Source organism: Cucurbita pepo, chromosome LG12 (assembly GCF_002806865.2).
Source record: "Cucurbita pepo subsp. pepo cultivar mu-cu-16 chromosome LG12, ASM280686v2, whole genome shotgun sequence".
In the NCBI taxonomy this organism is placed as follows: Eukaryota; Viridiplantae; Streptophyta; class Magnoliopsida; order Cucurbitales; family Cucurbitaceae; genus Cucurbita; species Cucurbita pepo.
Genome location: NC_036649.1, coordinates 8,853,678 through 8,878,836, shown reverse-complemented (window position 1 = coordinate 8,878,836; position 25,159 = coordinate 8,853,678). Strand labels below are relative to the sequence as shown.

The following is a 25,159-nucleotide window of genomic DNA, read 5'->3' as shown; positions in this document are numbered from 1 at the left end:
AAAAAAAAAAAAAAAAATTGAAATCAGGTCTGGTTCACGTTTTAAAATCATAAGATAAAGATATGTAACCCGACAAAACGGACTTGTACTTATATTGTAATACCGTTTTTAAATTAAAACTAGAAAATTAGGTAGTGAAATATTGATATTGAAAAAATTAATATCGTTTTTAAATTAAAACTAGAAAATTAGGAGGTTGAAATATTGATATTCAAAAAATAAATTGAACTTATTATTGGGATGAAAATTATTACCATGAAATTATCTTCCATGCCCCAAAATTAGTTTCATAATTTATTTTCTTAAACTCATTTCTTTAATTTTTTTTTCTATATATTTATCTCAGCTCCAACATTTATAGATAGATCCAACAAAAATTTAATAACCCTTGTTGATGGTTCGTTTTTTTTTTTTTTTTTCTCTAACTTAAAATTAATAATAAAATTTTCCAAATTTTAATTCATTTGTAGATACAGTAAAAAATAAATAAATAAATAAATGTGTTTATTCACTTATAATACCATCTTTTTAAATGCTATAATAGAGTATTTATAACTTTAATCTTATATTATAATAAATTTAATAAATCATTTATAATTGTTAATTATCGTAATAATTTTTTTCAGTGTATACATTTATTTAATTCTTTACAAATGATTTGATATAATTTAATTTTAGTACTCATTTTGAGCTAAATCCATCCCATCAAACATGTAAATAAGTTTTTATACTTTTCATCTTAGTTTCTATTCGTTAGATCTTACATCGGTTAGAGGAGAATAAATTATTTCTTATAAGCGTGTGAGACTGACAACCGTAACGGATCAAGGGTCAAAATGGACAATATTCACTAGTAGAGGTATTTGGTTCATGTTTTAAAATCATGAGATACATAATGGACAATATCCACTAGTAGAGGCATTTGGTTCATGTTTTAAAAATCATGAGATACGTAATGGACAATAACCAAGATACCGACCTAAAATTTTGTATTATGCAAAATGATGTTTTTGTTTAGAAATATTGATGTTTTTGTTGCTAATTAGGTAAGTTTTGAAAATTAATGAAATTTGTTAACTCACGTCACTCATTACGAGCTTGTACACATGCTTCTAGAGCTACTCGGTTAGCTACGGAACCTGGTGCATTGCCCCAAGAGTGCTCCAAAGTTCCTCCGTCGAATTGTAGCTAAGAATCTCGAATTGTAGCTAAGAATCATCTCCAATAATCTCGGCTAGAGCATGACACAATATCTACCACTCAAAAGTGCGAATAAATTTGAAAATAATATTACTCAAATCTGAAAATATTATTGGAAACGAGTTAAAATGAAAAATAGATTTGGGATCCGATTCAATCTTCATTCATACATATAAATACGCCACAAGCTACCAACTAATACCTAAAATATAAACTAACTCAGTCTTGCAGAAAAATAAAATACTAATCAAATCATAAACTGAAAAATATTAACAATATCTAAGATATATTCAATAACTAATATTAACAATATCTAAGATATATTCAATAACTAATATATTTAAACTGAAAAATATTAACAATATCTAAGATATATTCAATAACTAATATATTCTCAAAATATTAACTGATTACGAATATCTTGCCTAATTCAAACTAGTACTAAATTCTGACAGTTATTGCAAGCTTATTTCTCAATAACTCCGAGAGCCTTACGAAAAACTTCAAACTTCACTTTGTTAAGTGTCTTAGTAAATATGTATGCAACTTGCTCATTAGTATGTATTTTATGCAATTTAACATCCTGTGATAACACATTTCTTGAATAAGTCTCTTGAACCACAAACATTCTTGAGTAGCCACTCTAGCAGCTACATATTCTGCTTCACAACTTGTGCTTTGCGTTTTACTACACCATGAAATTGCAGAGCGTCTGTCGTTTGCATCACCAGACCAAAAAAACATCCACAAAACCACTAGGATTTTTATCAGGTTGAGCACCTCGCCCCAATGGTCCAAAGTTATTGAAACCCGACCTAGCTACACCTGAAGAAATGCCTCTTCCAGAGCCTGGAGAAACTGGTGGGCCTAGATCGGGTGACATGCCAGGAGTAAATGGTTGTTTTGCCCATCCGTGTATTGAGGAAACAAATGACATAAAGTCTTTTCGTAATCCACGAATAAGATAACGTCGTAATCGAGCATCACTCACTGGCTCCTTAGCATCTAATTCTGAAATTTCAGAGCACAGATTTTTCACTTTTAAGAAATATTCTTCAACCAAAAAATTACCTTGAGTTAGTATAGCTAGTTCATTCTATAGAAGTTGCAATCGAGCTGTATTTTTCTTAGTGAACAGCTTTTGAGGTGTTTCCCACACTTGCTTTGGCGACTTTAAATCACGAACATGATCAATATATTCCTTGCTAATCAAAGTTCGCAAGATAAATATAGTTTTTCCACGTTTGATCTTCCATTTTCGGCGTAATTCAGCATTTTGTGGAGTATGTGATGGAATTTCTATGTTATCACCCTCAATTAAATCACCTTCACCTTCAATTGTAATTATTGCCAACAAGTACTTCCATCATTCATCTCGTTACCAACTTGGCTCTGATAGACATAATATCTACCACTCAAAATGTGAATATATCTGAAAATATTATTACTCAAGAAAATAATATAAGTTAAGGATGAGAAATAAAATTGGGATGAAAGGTTCGATCTTTATGATATTTACACCGTTTAAATACGATATAACCAACTAATACCCACAAATAAAAATAAAATATAAACTAACTCAATCTTTAAATAAAATAAAATATACTATTAATCCAATTGAAAAATATTAACGAGGAATATACCAGATATATTTTATATTTAAATATTCTCCAAATATTAATTAATTACAAATATTTTAACTAATTCATAGTACTAAATTCTGATAGAGCAAACATATGCCAAACACCACCGGAAGCCCTGTAGAATACATGGTAAAGTAAAATCTTCTTTCGAGAAGCTTGTCCAATATTATTCATATATTCGAGTCATAACAAAATATTGATATTGAAAAGTTAATAAATCTCAACCTATTATTACGATGAAACTATCTAACACAAAATTAAGAAGATAATAATTTTTTTAGATAACTTATTTTTAATCTTCAAATAACTATTTTTTTCCATTTTAGGCACCTAATTAACAGAGTATTATCTTTTTCCATCTTAGACACGTAATTAATGGAATATTACCCTGAATTGAAAGCATTTTTATAGCGTCTTTTATATAGCTATAATGAATGTTATAATTATAATTTATATAAGTTACAATGAAAACATTTTATAAAGTTTTTGTAAAACTATAATATATTAATTAGCTAAAAAAATTTAATTCAATAATTTATAATGGTTATAATTATGGTAATAATTTTTTAATATTATTTGTTTTTCATTATATAAATTTATTTAATTATTTAAAAAAAAAAAATGTTCAAGAAAATGATTAGAAACGTGGTTATTTTGTTGCTCATTATGGTGACTTTTGCTCAAGCTCGAGTTGTTACAAGAATTACGTTACCTCCACCGGTACCTACAACTTATAACATTCATGTTGTTAATGGGCTAACCAACGTCGGGTTAATTGTGCATTGCCAGTCGAAGGACAATGATTTGGGGACTCACAATTTGCTTAATCGTGGAGATGAATACCAATGGAACTTTAAGGAAAACATTTGGGGAACGACCCTCTTTTGGTGCAGATTTGAGAAGTCAGGTGCCTATGTCTCTTTTGATAGCTTTTGGCCTGAGTCGAAGAAGAACAGATGGCTTCGTGAAAGATGCAGAAATGGAGTAGAAGGAACTTGTATTTGGACCGCTAAAGAAGATGGAATTTACTTGTTTAATTTCCCTTCTAGAACTGATGAGTTAGTTCACAAATGGATCTTTACGTGATAGACAAGTTTTATTAGTTCATTTCACGGTTGAATTATTCATTAACAACAATGAAAAATAACCATGCATTTAAATTCGAATAAAGAAAGCAAAGTTTCGTTGGATAATCTTTAATGGATTGTTTTTCTTTTTTTATTATATGATAATGTATTTGTTTACGTTGAAAATCTGATTCATATATGGAAGTCATAATAAAAAAGATATTATATGAGAGATTATACATTAATAATTTTCTATATTTTCTATTTTTTATTTTGAAATATTGATATTAAATTTCTTTGTTAAAAAGTTAATAAATCTCAACTTATTATTACGATGAAATACATTAGGAAAATATTAATTTTTTAGACCTATTTACCATATGTAATTCATTTTTAATCTTCGAGGCTCACTTCGAAGATATGAAGGATTGTGGCTGCATTGTTGCTGGTGACAATGAGTTTGGTCGGGGCTCACCTCGAAGTTGAGTCTGAGAAGATCAATATAAAGCCGCCACTTTCCAGGTATTACATTCATTTCGTTAATGATCTAAGCATCCTCAGTATGATGGTGCACTCGAAGGACGATGATTTGGGAGTTCATCATTTGCTTAATCGGTGAGATAATTACTAATTTAACTTTAGGGTTAAGTTTTGGAGAACAACCCTCTTTTGGTGCGAATTGAATAGGCCGGATGCAAACGTCTCTTTTCAATGCTTTGGGCCTGAGAAGAGGAACACATGGCTTCGTGATAGATGCCGAAATAGAAATGTAGGAACTTCTATCTACTAATAGTTGTCAATATTTTTTATTTCTATTTCCAAATATTGATATTTTTGTTGCAACTTAGGTAAGTTATTGAACATTAATGAAATATTTTCTATATTTAATGCAATATTATCCTTAATTATCTTTCATAATGCAAAATTAGATACTTAGATTAATTTTCTTAAAACCATTCCATGCTTTTCCTTAATTTCTCGTTTGTGATGTATGTTTACATTCACATAGTATCAATAGATAGATAAACAAAACAAAAACGTTTACAAAAATGATTAGGAATGTGAATGTTTTGTTATTCATCATGGTAGCTTTTGTTTGGGCTCAAGTACTTCCGTCAGTACCTATAACGTATAACATTCATGTTGTTAATGGGCTAAGCAACCTCGCGTTGGTTGTGCATTACCAGTCCAAAGACGATGATTTGGGAATTCACAATTTGAGTAATCGTGGAGATGAATACAAATGGAACTTTAAGGAAAACATAGGGAGAACAACCTTCTTTTGGTGTAAGTAGGAGAAGTCCGTGGAGATGAATACAAATGGAACTTTAAGGAAAACATCGGGAGAACAACCTTCTTTTGGTGCAAATAGGAGAAGTCGGATGCCTATGTCTCTTTTGATAGCTTGACCTGAATCGAAGAAAAACATATGACTATGTTAAAGGTGCATAAATGGAGCTAAAGGAACTTGTACGTAATAACTAAGCTTTAAATTTTTTTATCTAAACTTTTTTTAATTAATAAAAAATAAGTGAAATGTCTACATAAATCCGTGACCTGAAGTATTATCATGATGAACTACCTTGCACAAAATTAGGAACACATTAATTTTTTTAGATTTTTTTACCGTATGTAATCTATTTTTAGTCTTCTAAATAACGATATTTTTCCATTTTAGGCACGTAATTAATGGAGTATTATGTTGCATACCGCAAAATTAGTTAGATAATTAATTTTCTTTAAATTTTTTTGTCTATATATTTACCTCATGTCCAACGTTAATAGACAGACCCAACAAAAATTTGGTCCCAAAATGATAAGGAATGTGGCTGCATTGTTGCTCATGACGGTAAGTTTGGTCGGGGCTCAGCTCGAGGTTGAGTCTGAGAAGTTCATCAAGTTAGAGCCGCGAATTTTCAGTTATAACATTCATTTGGTTAACGATCTAAAAGTCCTTGGTATAATGGTGCACTGCAAGTCGAGGGATGATGATTTGGGAGTTCATTATTTGCCTCATCGGGGAGATGATTACCATTTTGGTTTTAATGTTAATGTTTGGCAATCAACCCTCTTTTGGTGCAAAGTGGAAAAGCAGAATGCATACATCTCCTTTGAATCCTTTTGGACAGAGGTACGCCACACATGGCTTCGTGATAGATGTCAAGATGGAAGTGTAGGAACTTGTATCTGGAAGGTCAAAGATGATGGAATTTACTTGAGAAACAATGCAGCTAATACTGAAGAATTGGTTCATACTTGGATTATTATGAGATAAAGAATCTTTATTATTAATTCATTTTGTTCTTGAGTTATTCATGAACAAATGGAAAGTACACCATACCTCTTTATCTTTGTTATTAATTCATTTTGTTCTTGAGTTATTCATGAACAAATGGAAAGTACACCATACCTCTTTAATAAAGAGAAAAAGTTGGGTAACACTTGTTGATTGTTTTTTTTTTTTTTTTCCTTCTAAATTTAAAATTAAAAACAAAAATAGCTTTCAAATTTTAATTTATTGATAAGCAAAGATCTTGACATTTTTTAATATGAAACTATGTTGTTTCTTACACCAAAGTTTTGAGAACGTTTTCTTACATTTTTGTTTCTGTTACCTATTTTAATCTTAATCGAAATTTTTTATTTATTCTCTCCGAATTGTGTTTCAAAAAAAATGTATAGTTTATTCAATAATGGAATATTTAAAACGTTTCTTTCTTATCAAATTTGAAAAAAAAAATATTTAGTAACTTATAAAATGGCTTATACTAAAATTCAAAAACATTATTCATCAAAACGATTGTGAAGGATTAAAGTCAATAGTTTAGTAATAAATCCTTTTTATGTTTTTTTTTTTCTTTTAAAAATTGATTTTCGTATTACGAATTAAACTTTTATTTTAACTATATTATTTTATTATGCTAAATTAATAAATTTTCAATTTGACTAATCGTGGAGATGAAGCCCAGTGCCTATGTCTCTTTTGATAGCTTTTGGCTTGAGGGCTTGAGTCGAAAAAGAACAAAGAAAGATCTTTACATAAAAAGAACAGATGACTTCAACTAGAACTGATGAATTAGTTCACTAGTGGATCAACGAAGAAAAATAATTATGCATTTGAAATTAAATAAAGAAAGTACAATTTTGTTGGATAAAATAATGTAATGTATTATCTTTCACTTGTAATAGCATTTTTTCAACGTTATTATATAATATTTATAGCTTTAATTGTATATTATAACAAAGTTAATTAGTCTTATAATGGTTAAAGTTTTTTTTAATAAATTTATTTAATTATTTAAATATTATTTATTCGTTATGTTTTAATATAGTTTAATTAAAATTCAGACCCATCAATCATAACTTTTCATCAACTTTTCATCTTAGTTTCTTAATAAGAGTTGCCATGAGTATTTTGTAATTCTTTTTATTAGAAATTTACTCTTTTAACTTTGGAACAGATGAGTTAGTTCGAACAGATGAGTTAGTTCGAACAGATGAGTTAGTTCGAACAGATGAGTTAGTTCGAACAGATGAGTTAGTTCGAACAGATGAGTTAGTTCACAAATGGAGAGAAGTTTTATTAATTCATTTAGTTGTTGATTTTTAGATATTAATTTTTTAGATAACTTATTTTTAATCATCCAAATAACTTTTTTTATCTTTTTTCTTTAATCTTTTTTTCTATATATTTACCTCGGTCCAACGTTAATAGATAGACCCAACAAAAATTTAGATCACAAAATGATAAGGAATGTGGCTGCATTGTTGCTCGGGTTTAGTCGGGGCTTGAGGTTGAGTCTGAGAAGACCAATCTACAACCAATTTCCAAGTATTTCATTATTTCCAAGTATTTCATTCATCTAGTTAATGATCTAAGCATCCGTGATATGACAGTGCACTGCCAATGATTTAGGAATTCTTGCTTAAACTGGGAGATGATTACCAGAATTCTTGCTTAAACTGGGAGATGATTACCAATTTAACTTTATCTATAATTTTTTGAAACCAACTGTGTATTGGTGCAAAGTGGATAAGCCGAATGCATATATCTCTTTCCAATGCTTTTGGCCCGAGAAGAATAGCACATGGCTTCGTGATAGATGTCGAAACGGAGATGTAGGAACTTGTACTTGAAAGTTTAAAGACGGTGAAATTTACTTGAGAAACAATGCAGCTAATACGGATGAATTGGTTCATACTTGGATCAATATGTGATCAACAACCTTTATTAATTTATTTTATTCTTGAGTTATTTATGTTCATGAACAAATAAAAATGTATACCAACTTGAAGGTGAATAAAAAGAATAAGTGGGGTAATTTTTTTTTTTTTTTTTAACATAATTAATTTTAATTTTTTTTTCTAAAACTTAAAATTAATAACAAAATTTCCAAATGTTAATTCATTAGTAGATACAAGCAAAAATGACCAAAATGCCATTTTTTTAATATATTTTAAATTGAAATTTAAAAATTATAATGTTCCCTAAAAAAAAATTAGATTAAAATGTTTGAAAAAACTAGAAAGGTTACTTATTTTATCGTCCATCAACACTTAAAAGATTAAAGTCAGAGTTTAATAATAAATTAATTTTATATTTTTTTCCACATTTTGAAAAATAATTTTAAGAAATGATTTATCATATTACCAACTAAACTTTTGCATTAAATTTAGCTAAATTAATAACTTATTTATAATGATATTTTGATCTCCATTAATAACTTATCAATATCAGATGATATTTTTAGATTTTAGAAAAATAAATGTATAATATATTCCTATAGCTAAAATAAAATACTATTTTTTCAATGCTATAATATATAGTTAATTAATCATTTATAATTGTTATAATTATCCTAATAATTTTTTTTAGCATACATTTATTTAATTGTTTAAATATCATTGGATATAATTTAATTTGAGTATTGATTTTTAACAAAATCCACACCCCATCTGTAAATAAGTTTAATGTTGTACACAAATAAATAAGAAACTTTTCGTCTTACCAATAAAACTTAGCCAAATTAATAACTTATCAATTTGCATCTCGATCTCATGATATTAAGACTTACGAACGAAAAAGATGAATGATATTTAGATTTTAGAAAAATAAATATATAAAATAATGTGTTATTTTTCACTTATAATACCATTTCAATACTATAATATAGTGTTTATAGCTTTAATCTTATATTATAATAAAGTTAAGGGACGTAGGGCTCCCAAAAGGTAACAGAGGCATGCAAAGGTCAGATTGAGATTGACCCTCGAGTGTAAAGGCAGAAGGGGCCTACACCTGGACATAAAGACTCTATGAAGCTTCATTGTTCCCTCGAATTGGCTTTGGGCCTTTCCTGGCAGCTTAGATGGAGGGCAAAGAAGGCCCCCTTCCAGGAGCCCGAGCCATCAGTGAGATACCACTCTGAAAGAGCTAGAATTCTAGCCTTGTGTCAGGATGTGTCACGAAATAATTATCATAACAACTTTTTTCAGTGTATAAATTTATTTAATTGTTTACATATCATTTGATATAATTTAATTTGAGTACTAATTTTTAGCTAAATCCACACCCATCAAGCATATGTAAATAAGTTTAATATTGGACACAAGTAAATAAGTTTCTATCAACTTTTTATCCTAGTTTCTACTCGTGAGATCTTACATCGGTTAGAGAGGAGAATGAATCATTTTCTAATAAGGCATTTTAAAATCTTGAGACGGACAACGATAGTAACTGGTCAAGGGTCAAAATGGACAATATCCACCAGTAGAGGCATTTGGTTCACGTTTTAAAATCCTGAGATACGTAATGGACAATATCCACTAGTAGAGGCATTTTGTTCATGTTTAAAAATCACAAGATATGTAACAGGCCAAAATGGAGAACAAATTGTGGTGTCACCAAGACACCCACCTAAAATTTTGTATTATGCAAACTCATTTTCTATTTTTTGTTTAGAAATATTGATGTTTTTGTTGCTAACTTAGATAAGTTTTGAAAATTAATGAAATTTGTTGTTGACTCACGTCACTTATTAAGAGCTTGTACACATGCTTCTAGAGCTACTCGGTCAGCTACAAAATCTGGTGCATTACTCCAAGGGTGTCCCAACGTTCTTCCGTCGAATTATAGTTCAAAATGATCTCTAAATCTCGGTTCGAGTAGGCATATGCCAAACCTGTATACCACCAGAAGCCACTTGTAGTATACTTGATAAAAAAAATCATCTTTCAAGAACTTGTCCAGTATTATTCATATATTTGAGTCATAACAAAATATTATATACCAAATTTTATATTTTCTATTTTTTCTATTTTTTATTTTAAAATATTGATATTCAAAAGATAATAAATCTCAACGTATTATTGGGATGAAATTGTCAACCACAAAATTAGGAATAAAATTAGGAAGATATTAATTTTTTTAAATAACCTATTTTTAATCTTCTAAATAACGATATTTTTCCATCTTAGGCACGTAATTGATGGAGTATTACTATGAACTTACTTTGCATACCGCAAAATTAGTTAGACAATTAATTTTCTTTTTTTTTTATTTTTTTTTTGTCTATATATTTACCTGAGGTCCAACATTAATAGACAGACCCAACAAAAATTTGGTTCGGAAATGATAAGAAATGTGGCTGCATTGTTCCTCATGACGGTAAGTTTGGTCGGGGCTCAGCTCGAGGTTGAGTCTGAGACGAACAAGGCAGAGCCGCAAATTATCAGTTATAGCATTCATTTGGTTAACGATCTAGAAGTCCTTGGTATAATGGTGCACTGCAAGTCGAGGGATGATGATCTGGGAGTTCATAATTTGCCTCATCGGGGAGATGATTACCATTTTGGTTTTAAGATTAATATTTGGGAATCAACCCTCTTTTGGTGCAGAGTGGAAAAGCAGAATGCATACATCTCTTTTGAATGCTTTTGGCCAGAAAGACACCTCAGATGGCTTCGTGATAGATGCAAAGATGGAAATGTGGGAACTTGTATCTGGAAGGTTAAAGATGATGGAATTTACTTGAGAAACAATGCAGCTAATACTGAAGAATTGGTTCATACTTGGATCATTACGAGATAAAGAACCTTTACTATTAATTCATTTTGTTCTTGAGTTATTCATGAACAAATGAAAAGTAAACCGAACCTTTGAAGTTGAATAAAGAGAAAATATTGGGTAACACTTGTTGATTTTTTTTTTTTTTTTTTAAGTTTATTTCCTAACAAATTTAAAATTTAAAACAAAAATAGTTTCCAATTTTAATTTATTGATAAGGAAAGATCTCACATTTTTAAATATTTTTAAGTTGAAATTATGTTTTTCTTACACCAAATTTTGAGAATGTTATGTTTTTGTTTCTGTTTAGGTATGTTTTTGTTTATATCACCTATTTTAATTTTAATTGAAAATTTTCATTTTTACTTTGGGGATTGGGTTTCAAAAAAAAAAAAAAAATTCATACCATCAAAATGATTGGGAAGGATTGAAGTTAATAGATAATAAATCATATTATGCTAAATTAATAAGTTATCAATTATCATCTTCGATATTGTTCGATCTCGCAATATTAAGACGATTGTTCGATCTCGCAATATTAAGACGATTGTTCACTTTAATATAGTTAAAATATTGATAGTCCAAGAATTCCCATTCCCAATTTGAGTAATTGCGGAGATGAGTCGAGTCGAAGGAGAGATGGCTTTTGGCCTGAAGGAGAGATGGCTTTTGGCCTGAAGGAGAGATGGCTTTTGGCCTGAGTCGAAGAAGGAGAGATGGCTTCGTGAAAGGTGCATAAATGGAAAAGACTTTACATAAATGGGTGCATAAATGGAAATGAAGGATCTTTACATAAATGGAATTGATGGCTCCAACTAGAACTAATGAATTAGTTCACCCGTGGATCAATCACGAAAAATAATTATGCATTTGAAGTTAATTAGCTTTAATCTTATATTATAATAAAGTTAATTAGTCGTTTATAAGGTTTAGATTTTTTTTTTTTATATAAATTTATTTAATTATTTAAATATCATTCTAAATTATATTTTAATATAGTTTAATTAAAATCCACCCCATCAAACATATAAATAAGTTTTCATCAACTTATAACGTTCATGTTGGGTTAATCATTGCTAGTTGAAGGACAATGATTTGGGGACTCACAATTTGCTTAATCGTGGAGATGAATACCAATGGAACTTTAAGGAAAACATTTGGAGAACGACCCTCTTTTGGTGCACATTTGAAAAGTCGGGTGCCTATGTCATCGAGATGGCTCCGTGAATGGTGCAGAAATGGAGTAGAAGGAATTTGTATTTGGACCGCTAAAAAAGATGGAATTTACTTAATTTCCCGACTAGGACTGATGAGTTAGTTCACAAGTGGATCTTTACCTAATAGATAAGTTTGAGTTAGTTCACAAGTGGATCTTTACCTAATAGATAAGTTTTATTAATTCATTTCACGTTTGAATTATTCATAAACAATAATGAAAAATAACCGTGCATTTAATGGATTTTTTTTTTTTTTTTAATTATATAATAATGTATTTGTTTATGTCAAAATCTGATTCATATATGATATTATATAAGAGATTATACATTAATAATTTTCTATATTTTCTAATTTTATTTTGAAATATTGATATTAAATTTCTGTTCCAACAAAAATTTGGTTCATAAAAAAAGATAAGGACTGTGGCTGCAATGTTGCTTGTGAGGGTAAGTTTGGTCGGAGCTCACCTCGAAGTTGAGTCTGAGAAGATCAATATAAAGCCACCACTTTCTAGGTATTACATTCATTTCATTAACGATCTAAGCATCTTCGGTATGAGGGTGCACTGCCAGTCGAAGGATGATGATTTGAGAGTTCATCATTTGCTTAATCGAGGAGATAATTACCAATTTAACTTTAGGGTTAACTTTTGGAGAACAACCCTCTTTTTGGTGCGAAGTAAAAGAGTTACCATGAGTAGTTCATTTGCCAATTTAATATCCAATTTAATATTACTAATTTCATTTGCTTGAAGGGTTACCATGAGTATTTCGTAATTCTTTTTTCTCGGAAGAGATTTACTCATGAACTGATGAGTTAGTTCACAAATGAAGAGAAGTTTTATTAATTAATTTAGTTGTTGAATTATCTATTAATAATTAAAAATGTCCGTGCATTAGAAACTATCTAGCATCAAATTAGGAACAAAATTAAATTAGGAAGATATTAATTTTTTAGATAACCTATTTTTAATCATCCAAATAACAATCTTTTTCCATCCTAGGCACGTAATTAAAGGAGTATTACCAGGAAATTATCTTCCACAACCCAAAACTAGTTCGATAATTTATTTTCTTTAAAAAAAATTGTTTATATATTTACCTCATTTTCAAGTTAATAGTTAATAGATAGACCCAACAAAAAAATTGGTTCGAAAATGATTAGGAATGTGGCTGCATTGTTGCTCATGACGGTTTGTTTGGTCAGGGCCCAGCCTGAGGTTGAGTCTGAGAAGATCAATGTACAACCGCCAATTTCCAAGTATTACATTCATTTGATTAACGATCTAAGCATCTCTGATATGACGGTGCACTGCAAGTCGGCCGACGATGATTTAGGAATTCATCATTTACATAAGGGAGAGGATTACCAATTTAACTTTAAGATTAATCTCTGGAAAACAACTCTATTTTGGTGCAAAGTGGAAATGCCGAATAGATATATCTCTTTCGAGTGCTTTTGGGCTGAGACAAAGAGCACATGGCTTCGTGATAGATGCAGAGATGGAAATGTCGGAACTTGTATCTGGAAGGCTAAAGAGGATGGAATTTACTTGAGAAACAATGCAGCTAATACTGAAGAATTGATTCATACTTGGATCATTACGAGATAAAGAACCGAACCTTTATTATTAATTCATTTTGTTCTTGAGTTATTCATGAACACATGAAAAAGTACACAAAATGAAGTTGAATAAAGAAAATAAGTTGGGTAACCCGAGTGAATGGTTGATTTTTTTGATTTTGACCTACATATATATTTCATAACTAATTTAAGTTTTTTTCTTCTAAAATTTAAAATTAATAACAAAAATTGCCATATTTTAATTTATTTGTAGACACACACGAAAAAACGATTAATGTGGAGAGTTTAATAATAAATCATTTTTTTTTTTCCATATTTTGAAAAAGTAATTTTAAGAAATGATTGGCATATATTACAAATCAAATTTAGCCAAATTAATAACTTATCAACTAGCATCTCGTTCTCATAATATTAAGACTTATTTATGAACGAAAAAGATTGAATGATATTTAGATTTTAGAAAAATAAATATATAAAATAATGTGTTATTTTTCACTTATAATACAATTTCAATGCTACAATATAGTATTTATAGCTTTAATTTTTAAATTATAATAAAGTTAAGGGGCGTAGGCCTCCCAAAAGTCAAAAGGTAATGGAGGCGTGCAAAAGTTTTCTTGGGCCAGATATGGAGATTGGCCCTCGAGTGAAGCCAGAAGGGACCTGTACTCGGACAGAAAGACCCTATGAAGCTTCATTGTTCCCTCGAATTGGCTTTGGGCCTTTCCTGGCAGCTTAGGTGGAGGGTGAAGAAGGCCCCCTTTCGGGGGCCCGAGCCATCAGTAAGATACCAGGAAGAGCTAAAATTCTCGCAAGCCCCCTTCCAGGGGGCCGAGCCATTAGTGAGATACCACTATGGAAGAACTAGAATCCTAGCCTTGTGTCCGAACATAATTATCAACTTTTTTGGGTTTACAAATTTATTTCATTGTTTACCTACCATTTGATATAATTTAGTTTGAGTACTCATTTTTAGCTAAATCCACGCCCACCAAACATATGTAAATAAGTTTAATGTTGTACACAAGTAAATAAGTTTCTATCAACTTTTCATCCCAGTTTCTATTTGTGAGATTTTACATCGATTAAAGAGGAGAATGAATCATTTCTTAATAAGCGTGTGGGCATTTTAAAATCTTGAGATTGACAACAATATGTAACGGGTCAAGGGTCAAAATAGACAATATCCACCAATAGAGGCATTTGGTTCACATTTTAAAATCACGAGATACGTAATGGACAATATCCACTAGCATGTTTTAAAATCACCAGATATGTAACAGGCCAAATTGGAGAACAAATCGTGGTGTCACCAAGACATCGACCTAAAATTTTGTATTATGCAAACTGATTGTCTATATAATCGGTGAGATAATTACTAATTTAACTTTAGGGTTAAGTTTTGGAGAACAACCCTCTTTTGGTGCGAAGTGAATAGGCCGGATGCAAACGTCTCTTTTCAATGCTTTTGGCCTGAGAAGAGGAACACATGGCTTCGTGATAGATGCCGAGATAGAAATGTAGGAACTTCTATCTACTAATAGTTGTCAATATTTTTTATTTCTATTTCCAAATATTGATATTTTTGTTGCAACTTAGGTAAGTTATTGAAAATTAATGAAATATTTTCTATATTTAATGCAATATTATCCTTAATTATCTTTCATAATGCAAAATTAGATACTTAGATTAATTTTCTTAAAACCATTCCATGCTTTTCCTTAATTTCTCGTTTGTGATGTATGTTTACATTCACATAGTATCAATAGATAGATAAACAAAACAAAAACGTTTACAAAAATGATTAGGAATGTGAATGTTTTGTTATTCATCATGGTAGCTTTTGTTTGGGCTCAAGTACTTCCGTCAGTACCTATAACGTATAACATTCATGTTGTTAATGGGCTAAGCAACCTCGCGTTGGTTGTGCATTACCAGTCCAAAGACGATGATTTGGGAATTCACAATTTGAGTAATCGTGGAGATGAATACAAATGGAACTTTAAGGAAAACATAGGGAGAACAACCTTCTTTTGGTGTAAGTAGGAGAAGTCCGTGGAGATGAATACAAATGGAACTTTAAGGAAAACATCGGGAGAACAACCTTCTTTTGGTGCAAATAGGAGAAGTCGGATGCCTATGTCTCTTTTGATAGCTTGACCTGAATCGAAGAAAAACATATGACTATGTTAAAGGTGCATAAATGGAGCTAAAGGAACTTGTACGTAATAACTAAGCTTTAAATTTTTTTATCTAAACTTTTTTTAATTAATAAAAAATAAGTGAAATGTCTACATAAATCCGTGACCTGAAGTATTATCATGATGAACTACCTTGCACAAAATTAGGAACACATTAATTTTTTTAGATTTTTTTACCGTATGTAATCTATTTTTAGTCTTCTAAATAACGATATTTTTCCATTTTAGGCACGTAATTAATGGAGTATTATGTTGCATACCGCAAAATTAGTTAGATAATTAATTTTCTTTAAATTTTTTTGTCTATATATTTACCTCATGTCCAACGTTAATAGACAGACCCAACAAAAATTTGGTCCCAAAATGATAAGGAATGTGGCTGCATTGTTGCTCATGACGGTAAGTTTGGTCGGGGCTCAGCTCGAGGTTGAGTCTGAGAAGTTCATCAAGTTAGAGCCGCGAATTTTCAGTTATAACATTCATTTGGTTAACGATCTAAAAGTCCTTGGTATAATGGTGCACTGTAAGTCGAGGGATGATGATTTGGGAGTTCATTATTTGCCTCATCGGGGAGATGATTACCATTTTGGTTTTAATGTTAATGTTTGGCAATCAACCCTCTTTTGGTGCAAAGTGGAAAAGCAGAATACATACATCTCCTTTGAATCCTTTTGGACAGAGGTACGCCACACATGGCTTCGTGATAGATGTCAAGATGGAAGTGTAGGAACTTGTATCTGGAAGGTCAAAGATGATGGAATTTACTTGAGAAACAATGCAGCTAATACCGAAGAATTGGTTCATACTTGGATTATTATGAGATAAAGAACCTTTATTATTAATTCATTTTGTTCTTGAGTTATTCATGAACAAATGAAAAGTACTCCGACCTTTGAAGTTTAATAAAGAGAAAAAGTTGGGTAACACTTGTTGATTGTTTTTTTTTTTTTTAACTCGTTAAAATTATTTCCTTCGAAATTTAAAATAAAAAACAAAAATAGTTTCCAAATTTTAATTTATTAATAAGCAAAGATCTGACATTTTAAAATATTTTTAGTTGAAACTATGTTGTTTCTTACACCAAGTTTTGTGAACTTAATATGTTTTTATTTTTGTCACCTATTTAATCTTAATCGAAAATTTTCATGTATTCTTTCTTTTCAAAAAGAGAGAAAATTCATTTCTTATATAAATATAATTCACTTCAAATAATTAAGAACGTTTCATGACAAATTTGAAAAAATGAGTGATTATTGACTAAAATATATTATAAAAATTTCATACAAAAGTAATAGTTTAATAATAAATCATTTTTATGTTTTTTTCGAGACTTTTAAAAAATGATTTTCGTATAACGAATTAAACATTTATTTTAACTATATTATTTTATTATGTTAAATTAATAAATTATCAATTATCAACTCAGATATTGTTCGATCTCGCAATATTAAGACGATTGTTTGCAATATTAAGACGATCGTTTGAACTTGCAATATTAATGAATGAAAAAGAAGATAGAAAAATAATAGTTTAACATATTAATATAATTAAAATATTGATAGTCTAGGAATTCACAATTAATCGTAGAGATGAATACAAATGGAACTAATTCACAATTTGATGAATACAAATGGAGCTGGAGAAGCTCGGTGCCCATGTCTCTTTTGATAGCTTTTGGCCTGAGTTGAAGGACAAATGGCTTCATGAAAGATGCATAAATGAAAAAGAAGGATCTTTACATAAATGGAACAGATGGCTCTAGCTAGGATTGATTAATTAGTTCACAAGTGGATCAACTACGAAAAATAATTATACATTTGAAGTTAAGGATAAAATAATATATTATCTTTCCCTTGTAATAGTATTTTTTCAAAGCTTTATATAATATTTCTAGGTTTAATCTTATATTATAAGGGTTAGATTTTTTTTTTAATAAATTTATTTAATTATTTAAATATCATTTATTAATTATATTTTAATATAGTTTAATAAATTTATTCGTAATTCTTTTTTTCGGGATTTACCAGTTTAACTTTGAAACAGATGAGTTAGTTTACAAGGGAAGAAGCTTTATTAATTCATTTAGTTGGTGAATTATCTATTAACAATTAAAAATATCCATACATTTGAAATTATCTAGCATCAATTAGGAACAAAATTAAATTAGGAAATTAACTTTTTAGATAACCTATTTTTAATCATCCAAATAATAGGCACGTAATTATCTTGCATACTGCAAAATTAGTTACATAATTAATTTTCTTAAGTTCATTTCTTTAAATTTTTTTCTATATATTTACCTCAGGTTTAATTTTTTTTTTCTATATATTTACTTCAACAAAAATTTAGATCACAAAATGATAAGGAATGTGGCTGCATTGTTGTTCGGTGGGTTTGGGTTTGGTTAGGGCTCAGCTTGAGGTTGAGTCTGAGAAGACCAATGTACAACCAATTTCCAAGTATTTCATTCATTTCATTCATTTGACAATGATTTAGGAATTCATCGTTTGCTTAAATTGGGAGATGATTACCAATTTAACTTTAACTATAATTTTTTGAAACCAACTGTGTATTGGTGCAAAGTGGATAAGCCAAATGCATATATCTTTTTCCAATGCTTTTGGCCGGAGAAAAATAGCACATGGCTTCGTGATAGATGTCGAAACGGAGATGTAAGAACTTGTACTTGGAAGTTTAAAGACGGTGGAATTTACTTGAGAAACAATGCAGCTAATACAGATGAATTGGTTCATACTTGGATCAATACGTGATCAACAACCTTTATTAATTTATTTTGTTCTTGAGTTATTTATGCTCATGTACAAATGAAAATGTATACCAACTATGAAGGTGAATAAAAAGAATAAGTTGGGTAATCCTGGTGGATGGTTCCTTTTTTTTTTTTTTTCTCTCTAAAACTTAAAATTAATAACAAAATTTCCAAATTTTAACTCATTATTAGATACGGGCAAAAATGACCAAAATGTCTTTTTAAGTTGACTTTGACATTTTTTTAATATGTTTTAAATTGAAATTTAAAAATTATAATGTCAGAGATGAGAAGAAATTAGATTAAAATATTTTAAAAAACTAGAAATGTTACTTATTGTTTATGATTTTCGTACCATCAACACTTTAGAAAAATAATTTTAAGAAATGATTTTCATATTACCAACTAAACTTTTACATTAAACTTCACTAAATTAATAACTTATCAAAAATGATATTTTGATGAGATGATATTTTTAGATTTTAGAAAAATAAATGTATAATATATTGATATAGCTAAAATAAAATACCATTTTTTTCAATGCTATATATATAGTTAATTAATCATTTATAATTGTTATAATTATCTAAATAATTTGTTTTAGTACACATTTATTTAATTGTTTAAATATCATTTGATATAATTTAATTTGATTATTCGTTTTTAACAAAATTCACGTCCCATCTGTAAATAAGTTTAATGTTGTACACACGTAAATAAGAAACTTTTCATCTTAGTTTCTTTACGTGAGATCTCACATCAGTTAGAAAGAGAATGAATCATTTCGAATCATTTCGAATCATTTCTCTCCCTACCCAAGGTTATATATGCTAAGCCGTTATCTTTCTCTCCTCCTCTTGCTTGCTTATATAACGTCTCTTTCCAAAATCTCTCTCTCTCCTCGTTTTCTAAAATTTTTAAAATCGAGGCTAGAGGCTCGATCATACGTCGCTTGGCCGTAGGCGACGCAAGAACAAATTGGCTTAGCTCACTTGCCGTTGGAAAGTGAGTGTCGCACAATCGCTAGTTCGCTGCCTTCGAAAGTGCGATTGTGTCAATAAATGTGTGGATCTCATAAACACGTTTTAAAACTTTCAGACTGACAACGATAGGGTCAAAACGACTTTGGCTTGAAAACCTCTCAAAGAGGCATTTGGTTAAAATCATGAAAACCTCTCTAAAAACAGCATGACTTGTATTTGTATTGTGATATCATTTTTAAATTAAAATTAGAAAATTAGTATATTTCAATATTGATATTGAAAAAATAAATTGAACTTATATGTTGAAAGTATCTTCCACAAAATTAGGAAGATGTTAATTTTTTTTAGATAACCTATATTTAATCTTCAGAAATAACAATTTTTTTTTTCTATTTTAGGCACGTAATTAAAGGAGTATTACCATGAAATTATCTTGCATAACGTAAAATTAGTTAAATAATTTATGTTCTTTAAAAAAAAATTGTCTATATATTTACCTTATATCGGACGTTAATAGATAGACCCAACAAAAATTTGGTTCGAAAATGATTAGGAATGTGGCTGCATTGTTGCTTGTGACGGTGGGTTTGGTCGGGGCTCAGCCTGAGGTTGAGTCTAAGAAGATCAATATACGACCGCTAATTTCCAAGTATTATGTTCATTTGATTAACGATCTAAGCAGCCCTGATATGACAGTGCACTGCAAGTCGGCCGACAATGATTTAGGATTTCATCATTTACATAAGGGAGAGGATTTCCAATTTAACTTTAAGATTAATTTTTGGAAAACAACTCTGTTTTGGTGCACAGTGCAAAGGCCAAATGCATATGTCTCTTTCGAATGCTTTTGGCCTGAGAGGAAGAGCTCATGGCTTCGTGATAGATGCAAAAATGGAGATGTAGGAAGTTGTATCTGGAGGATTAAAGATGATGGAATTTACTTGAGAAACAATGCAGCTAATACTGACGAATTGATTCATAAATGGATCATTACGAGATAAAAAATTGAACCTTTATTATTAATTCATTTTGTTCTTGAGTTATTTATTAACATATGATTTGAAAGTTTAATAAAGAAAATAAGTTGGGTCCTCGTGATTGTTCCATTTTGTTCTTAAGTTATTTATGAACATATGATTTGAAAGTTTAATAAAGAAAATAAGTTGGGTCACCCTCGTGATTGTTCGTTTTTTTTTTCATACAAATATATTTCATAATTAATTTAAGTTTTTTTCCTCCAAAAACAAAAAATTGCCAAATTTAAATTCATTTGTAGACACATTTATAGGTTGGACTTTTGACATATTTTTTTAATATATTTTGTATTATACTAATTGATTGTTTGTATTTTTTATTTTCTGTTACGAGTTGTAACTCGTCACTCATTACAAGCTTGTACACATGCTTTTGGAGCTACTCGGTTAGCTACAGAACTTGGTGGATTACTCGAAGGGTGCCCCAAAATTCTTCCGTCGAATTATATGTCAAACCTGAATACCACCAGAAGCCACTTACAGCATACTTGGTAAAAAAATCATATTAAAATATTAGGATTATGATGAAACTATCACGCACAAAATTAGGAAGATATTAATTTTTTTTAGATAACCTATTTTTAATTTTCGAAATAACTATCTTTTTCCATCATACACATAATTAATGGAGTATTACTCTGAATTGAAAACATTTTTATAGGTCTTTTATATAGCTATAAAGAATGTTATAATTATAATTTATATTAAGTTAGTTTTGTGAAACTATAATATATTAATATAGCTAAAATAATTATATAACTATAATTTTAATTTAATAATTTATAATGGTTATAATTATGGTAATAATCTTTTAATATTATTTCTTTTTCATTATATAAATTTATTTAATTTTTTAAATATTGTTAATTATATTTTGATATAATTTAATTTGAGTACTCTTTTTTTACCATATTTAATATGAATCAAATAATAAATCTATACCTAATTAATGCAATATTATTATTAAATTAAATTAAATTTAATAACGCAAAATTAGATAGCTCATTAATTTTCTTAAAACCATTCCATAGGCTTTCCTTAATTTCTCGTTTGTGATGTATATTTATATTCACATAATATTAATAGATTGATAAACCAAAAATAAGAAAACGATTAGGAATGTGGTTATTTTGTTGCTCATCATGGTGACTTTCGGTTGAGCTCGAGTTATTACAAGAATTATGTTACTTCCACTAGTACCTACAACTTATAACGTTCATGTTGTTAATGGGCTAAGCAACGTCGGGTTAATTGTGCATTGTCAGAAGGACAATGATTTGGGGACTCACAATTTGTTTCATCGTGTTGTTTTTTTGTTTTTTAATTATATAATAATGTATTTGTTTATATCGAAAATCTGATTCATATATTCCGCCTTAATAAAAAAAGATATTGTATAAGAGATTATATATTAATAATTTTCTATATTTTCTATTTTTTATTTTTAAATATTGATTTTAAATTTCTTGGTTGTAAAAGTTAATAAATCTCAACCTATTATTGGGATGAAACAAATTAGGAAGGTATTAATTTTTTTTTAGACTTTTTACCATATGTAATCCAATTAATCTTTGAAATTAGGATCTTTTTCTATCTTTGACACAATAATTAAAGGAGTATTACCATGAAATTATCTTGCATAACCTAAAATTAGATAGATAATTAATTTTCTTAAATTCATCTCTTTAATTTTTTTTTTCTATATATTTACCTCAGATTCAACGTTAATAGATAGACCCAACAAAAATTTGGTTCAGAAAATGATAAGGATTGTGGCTGCATTGTTGCTGGTGACGGTGAGTTTGGTCGGGGCTCACCTCGAGGTTGAGTCTGAGAAGATAAATATAAAGCCGCCACTTTCCAGGTATTACATTCATTTCGTTAACGATCTAAGCGTCCTTGGTATGATGGTGCACTGCCAGTCGAAGGACGATGATTTGGGAGTTTATCATTTGCTTAATCGGGGAGATAATTACCAATTTAACTTTAGGGTTAATTTTTGGAGAACAACCCTCTTTTGGTGTGATGTGGATAGACCAGATGCAAACGTCTCTTTTCAATGCTTTTGGCCTGAGAAGAGGAGCACATGGCTTCGTGATAGATGCCGAGATGGAAATGTAGGAACTTGTATCTGGAAGTTTAAAGATGATGGAGTTTACTTAAGAAACAATGCCGCTAATACTGATGAATTGGTTCATAAATGGACCTTTACGAGATAAATAACTTTTATTATTAATTCATTTTGTTCTTGAATTATTCATGAACAAATGAAAGGTACACCTGAAGTTGAATAAAGAACAGTTGGGTAACACCCGTTATGTTTTTTTTTTTTTTTAAATATATTTATAACTCAATTAAGTTTTTTTTTTCTCTAAAATTGAACATTAATAACCAAAATTTTAAATGATTCTTACATTAGAGAAACATTCTTACCTGTATTACTAAATTATTATCTTTCACTTATTATAGCATTTTTTTCAACCCTCTAATATAGTATTTATAGCTTTAATTTTATATTATAACAGAGTTAATTAGTCATTTATAATTAACGTAATAATTATATTTTGATATAATTTAATTTGATTTCTAGTTTTTACCATATATATTCTATCCATAGTTGTTTGTATTTTTTTATCTCTTTCCAAATATTGATAGTTTTGTTGTAACTTAGGTAAGTTGTATTCAATTTCCTTAATTTCTCGTTTTTGCTAGGGCTACCTTCACCGGTATCTATAACGTATAATGTTCATGTTGTTAACGGGCTAAGCAACCTCGCGTTGGTTGTGCATTGTCAGTCCAAAGATGACGATTTGAGAATTCACAATTTGACTAATCGTGGAAATGAATACAAATGGAACTTTAAGGAAAACATTTGGGGAACAACCCTCTTTTGGTGCAGATGGGATGGGAGAAGTCGGATGCCTATATCTCTTTTGATAGCTTGACCTAAGTCGAAGAAAAATAGATGGCTCGGTGAAAGGTGCAGAAACCAGCAGAAGAAACTTGTACGTGATTAACTAAGCTTTAAATTTATTTTATCTAAAATTTGTTAATTAATAAAAAATAAGTGAAATGTCTACTAATTTAAAATATCTTCCACAAAATTAGGAACACATTAATTTTTTTAGATTTTTTTTTACCGTATGTAATCTATTTTTAGTCTTCTAAATAACCATATTTTTCCATTTTAGGCACGTAATTAATGGAGTATGATTATGAACTTATGTTGCATACGCAAAATTAGTTAGATAATTAATTTTCTTTATTTTTTTTATTTTATTTTATTATTATTTTATTTTTCTATATATTTACCTCAAGTCCAACATTAATAGACAGCCCCAACAAAAATTTGGTCCGGAAATGATAAGGAATGTGGCTGCATTGTTGCTCATGACGGTAAGTTTGGTCGGGGCTCAGCTCGAGGTTGAGTCTGAGAAGTTCATCAAGTTAGAGCCTCAAATTACCCATTATACCATTCATTTGGTTAACGATTTGGAAGTCCTTGGTATAATGGTGCACTGCAAGTCGAGGGATGATGATTTGGGAGTTCATTATTTGCCTCATCGGGGAGATGATTACCATTTTGGTTTTAAAGTTAATGTTTGGGAATCAACCCTCTTTTGGTGCAGAGTGGAAAAGCAGAATGCATACGTCTCTTTTGAATGCTTTTGGACAGAAATGCGCCACAGATGGCTTCGTGATAGATGCGAAGATGGAAATGTGGGAACTTGTATCTGGAAGGTTAAAGACGATGGAATTTACTTGAGAAACAATGCAGCTAACACTGAAGAATTGGTTCATACTTGGATCATTACGAGACAAAGAACCTTTATTAATAATTCATTTTGTTTTTGAGTTNTTTTTTTTTTTTTTTTTTTTTTTTTTTTTTTTTTTTTTTTTTTTTTTTTTTTTTTTTTTTTTTTTATATATTAACTCATCTGAAGATTATTTCCTTCCAAATTTAAAATTAAAAACAAAAATAGTTTCCAAATTTTAATTTATTGATAAGCAACATTTTTAATATTTTTAGTTTAAATTTTGTTGTTTCTTACCCGTTTTGTTTTCTGATTAGGTTTCTAATATTCTTCGATTCAACGAAAAAGAAGACAGAAAAATAACAGTTTAACATATTAATATAGTTAAAATATTGACAGTCCAAAGATGATGTTTTGGGATTCGCAATTTGAGTAATCGAGGAGATGAATACAAATAAGCTCGGTGCCTGTGTCTCTTTTGATAGGTTTTTGCCTAAGTCGAAGAAGAACAGATGGCTCGGCTCTGTGAAAGGTGCATAATCGTTACCTAAATGGAATAGATGGACTAGAATCACAAGTGGAGCTTTACCTGATAGACAAGTTTATTAATTCATTTAGTTGAATTATCCATTATCAAC

The 25,159-nt window shown here is 29.5% G+C and overlaps 7 protein-coding genes across 7 annotated transcripts; all 7 read left to right on the top strand.

Moving 5' to 3' along the window:
• Positions 1 to 3,509: 3,509 nt before the first annotated feature.
• On the top strand, positions 3,510 to 3,929 carry LOC111807782 (S-protein homolog 1-like). Its single transcript, XM_023693651.1, has one exon. The coding sequence runs from the start codon at positions 3,510 to 3,512 to the stop codon at positions 3,927 to 3,929; it is 420 nt and encodes a 139-aa protein (XP_023549419.1).
• A 1,794-nt stretch (positions 3,930 to 5,723) lies between these two features.
• On the top strand, positions 5,724 to 6,185 carry LOC111807781 (S-protein homolog 1-like). The gene has a single exon (XM_023693650.1). It carries the CDS (start codon positions 5,724 to 5,726, stop codon positions 6,183 to 6,185), a length of 462 nt encoding a protein of 153 aa, XP_023549418.1.
• A 4,356-nt stretch (positions 6,186 to 10,541) lies between these two features.
• LOC111807780 (S-protein homolog 1-like) lies at positions 10,542 to 11,000 on the top strand. Its single transcript, XM_023693648.1, has one exon. The coding sequence runs from the start codon at positions 10,542 to 10,544 to the stop codon at positions 10,998 to 11,000; it is 459 nt and encodes a 152-aa protein (XP_023549416.1).
• Positions 11,001 to 13,350: 2,350 nt separating this feature from the next.
• Positions 13,351 to 13,806, top strand: LOC111807779 (S-protein homolog 1-like). Its single transcript, XM_023693647.1, has one exon. The coding sequence runs from the start codon at positions 13,351 to 13,353 to the stop codon at positions 13,804 to 13,806; it is 456 nt and encodes a 151-aa protein (XP_023549415.1).
• Positions 13,807 to 16,342: 2,536 nt separating this feature from the next.
• LOC111807778 (S-protein homolog 1-like) lies at positions 16,343 to 16,804 on the top strand. The gene has a single exon (XM_023693646.1). It carries the CDS (start codon positions 16,343 to 16,345, stop codon positions 16,802 to 16,804), a length of 462 nt encoding a protein of 153 aa, XP_023549414.1.
• A 3,467-nt stretch (positions 16,805 to 20,271) lies between these two features.
• On the top strand, positions 20,272 to 20,755 carry LOC111807239 (S-protein homolog 74-like). The gene has a single exon (XM_023692877.1). It carries the CDS (start codon positions 20,278 to 20,280, stop codon positions 20,731 to 20,733), a length of 456 nt encoding a protein of 151 aa, XP_023548645.1. The 5' UTR covers positions 20,272 to 20,277; the 3' UTR covers positions 20,734 to 20,755.
• Positions 20,756 to 22,526: 1,771 nt separating this feature from the next.
• On the top strand, positions 22,527 to 22,985 carry LOC111807777 (S-protein homolog 6-like). The gene has a single exon (XM_023693645.1). It carries the CDS (start codon positions 22,527 to 22,529, stop codon positions 22,983 to 22,985), a length of 459 nt encoding a protein of 152 aa, XP_023549413.1.
• Positions 22,986 to 25,159: the final 2,174 nt, after the last annotated feature.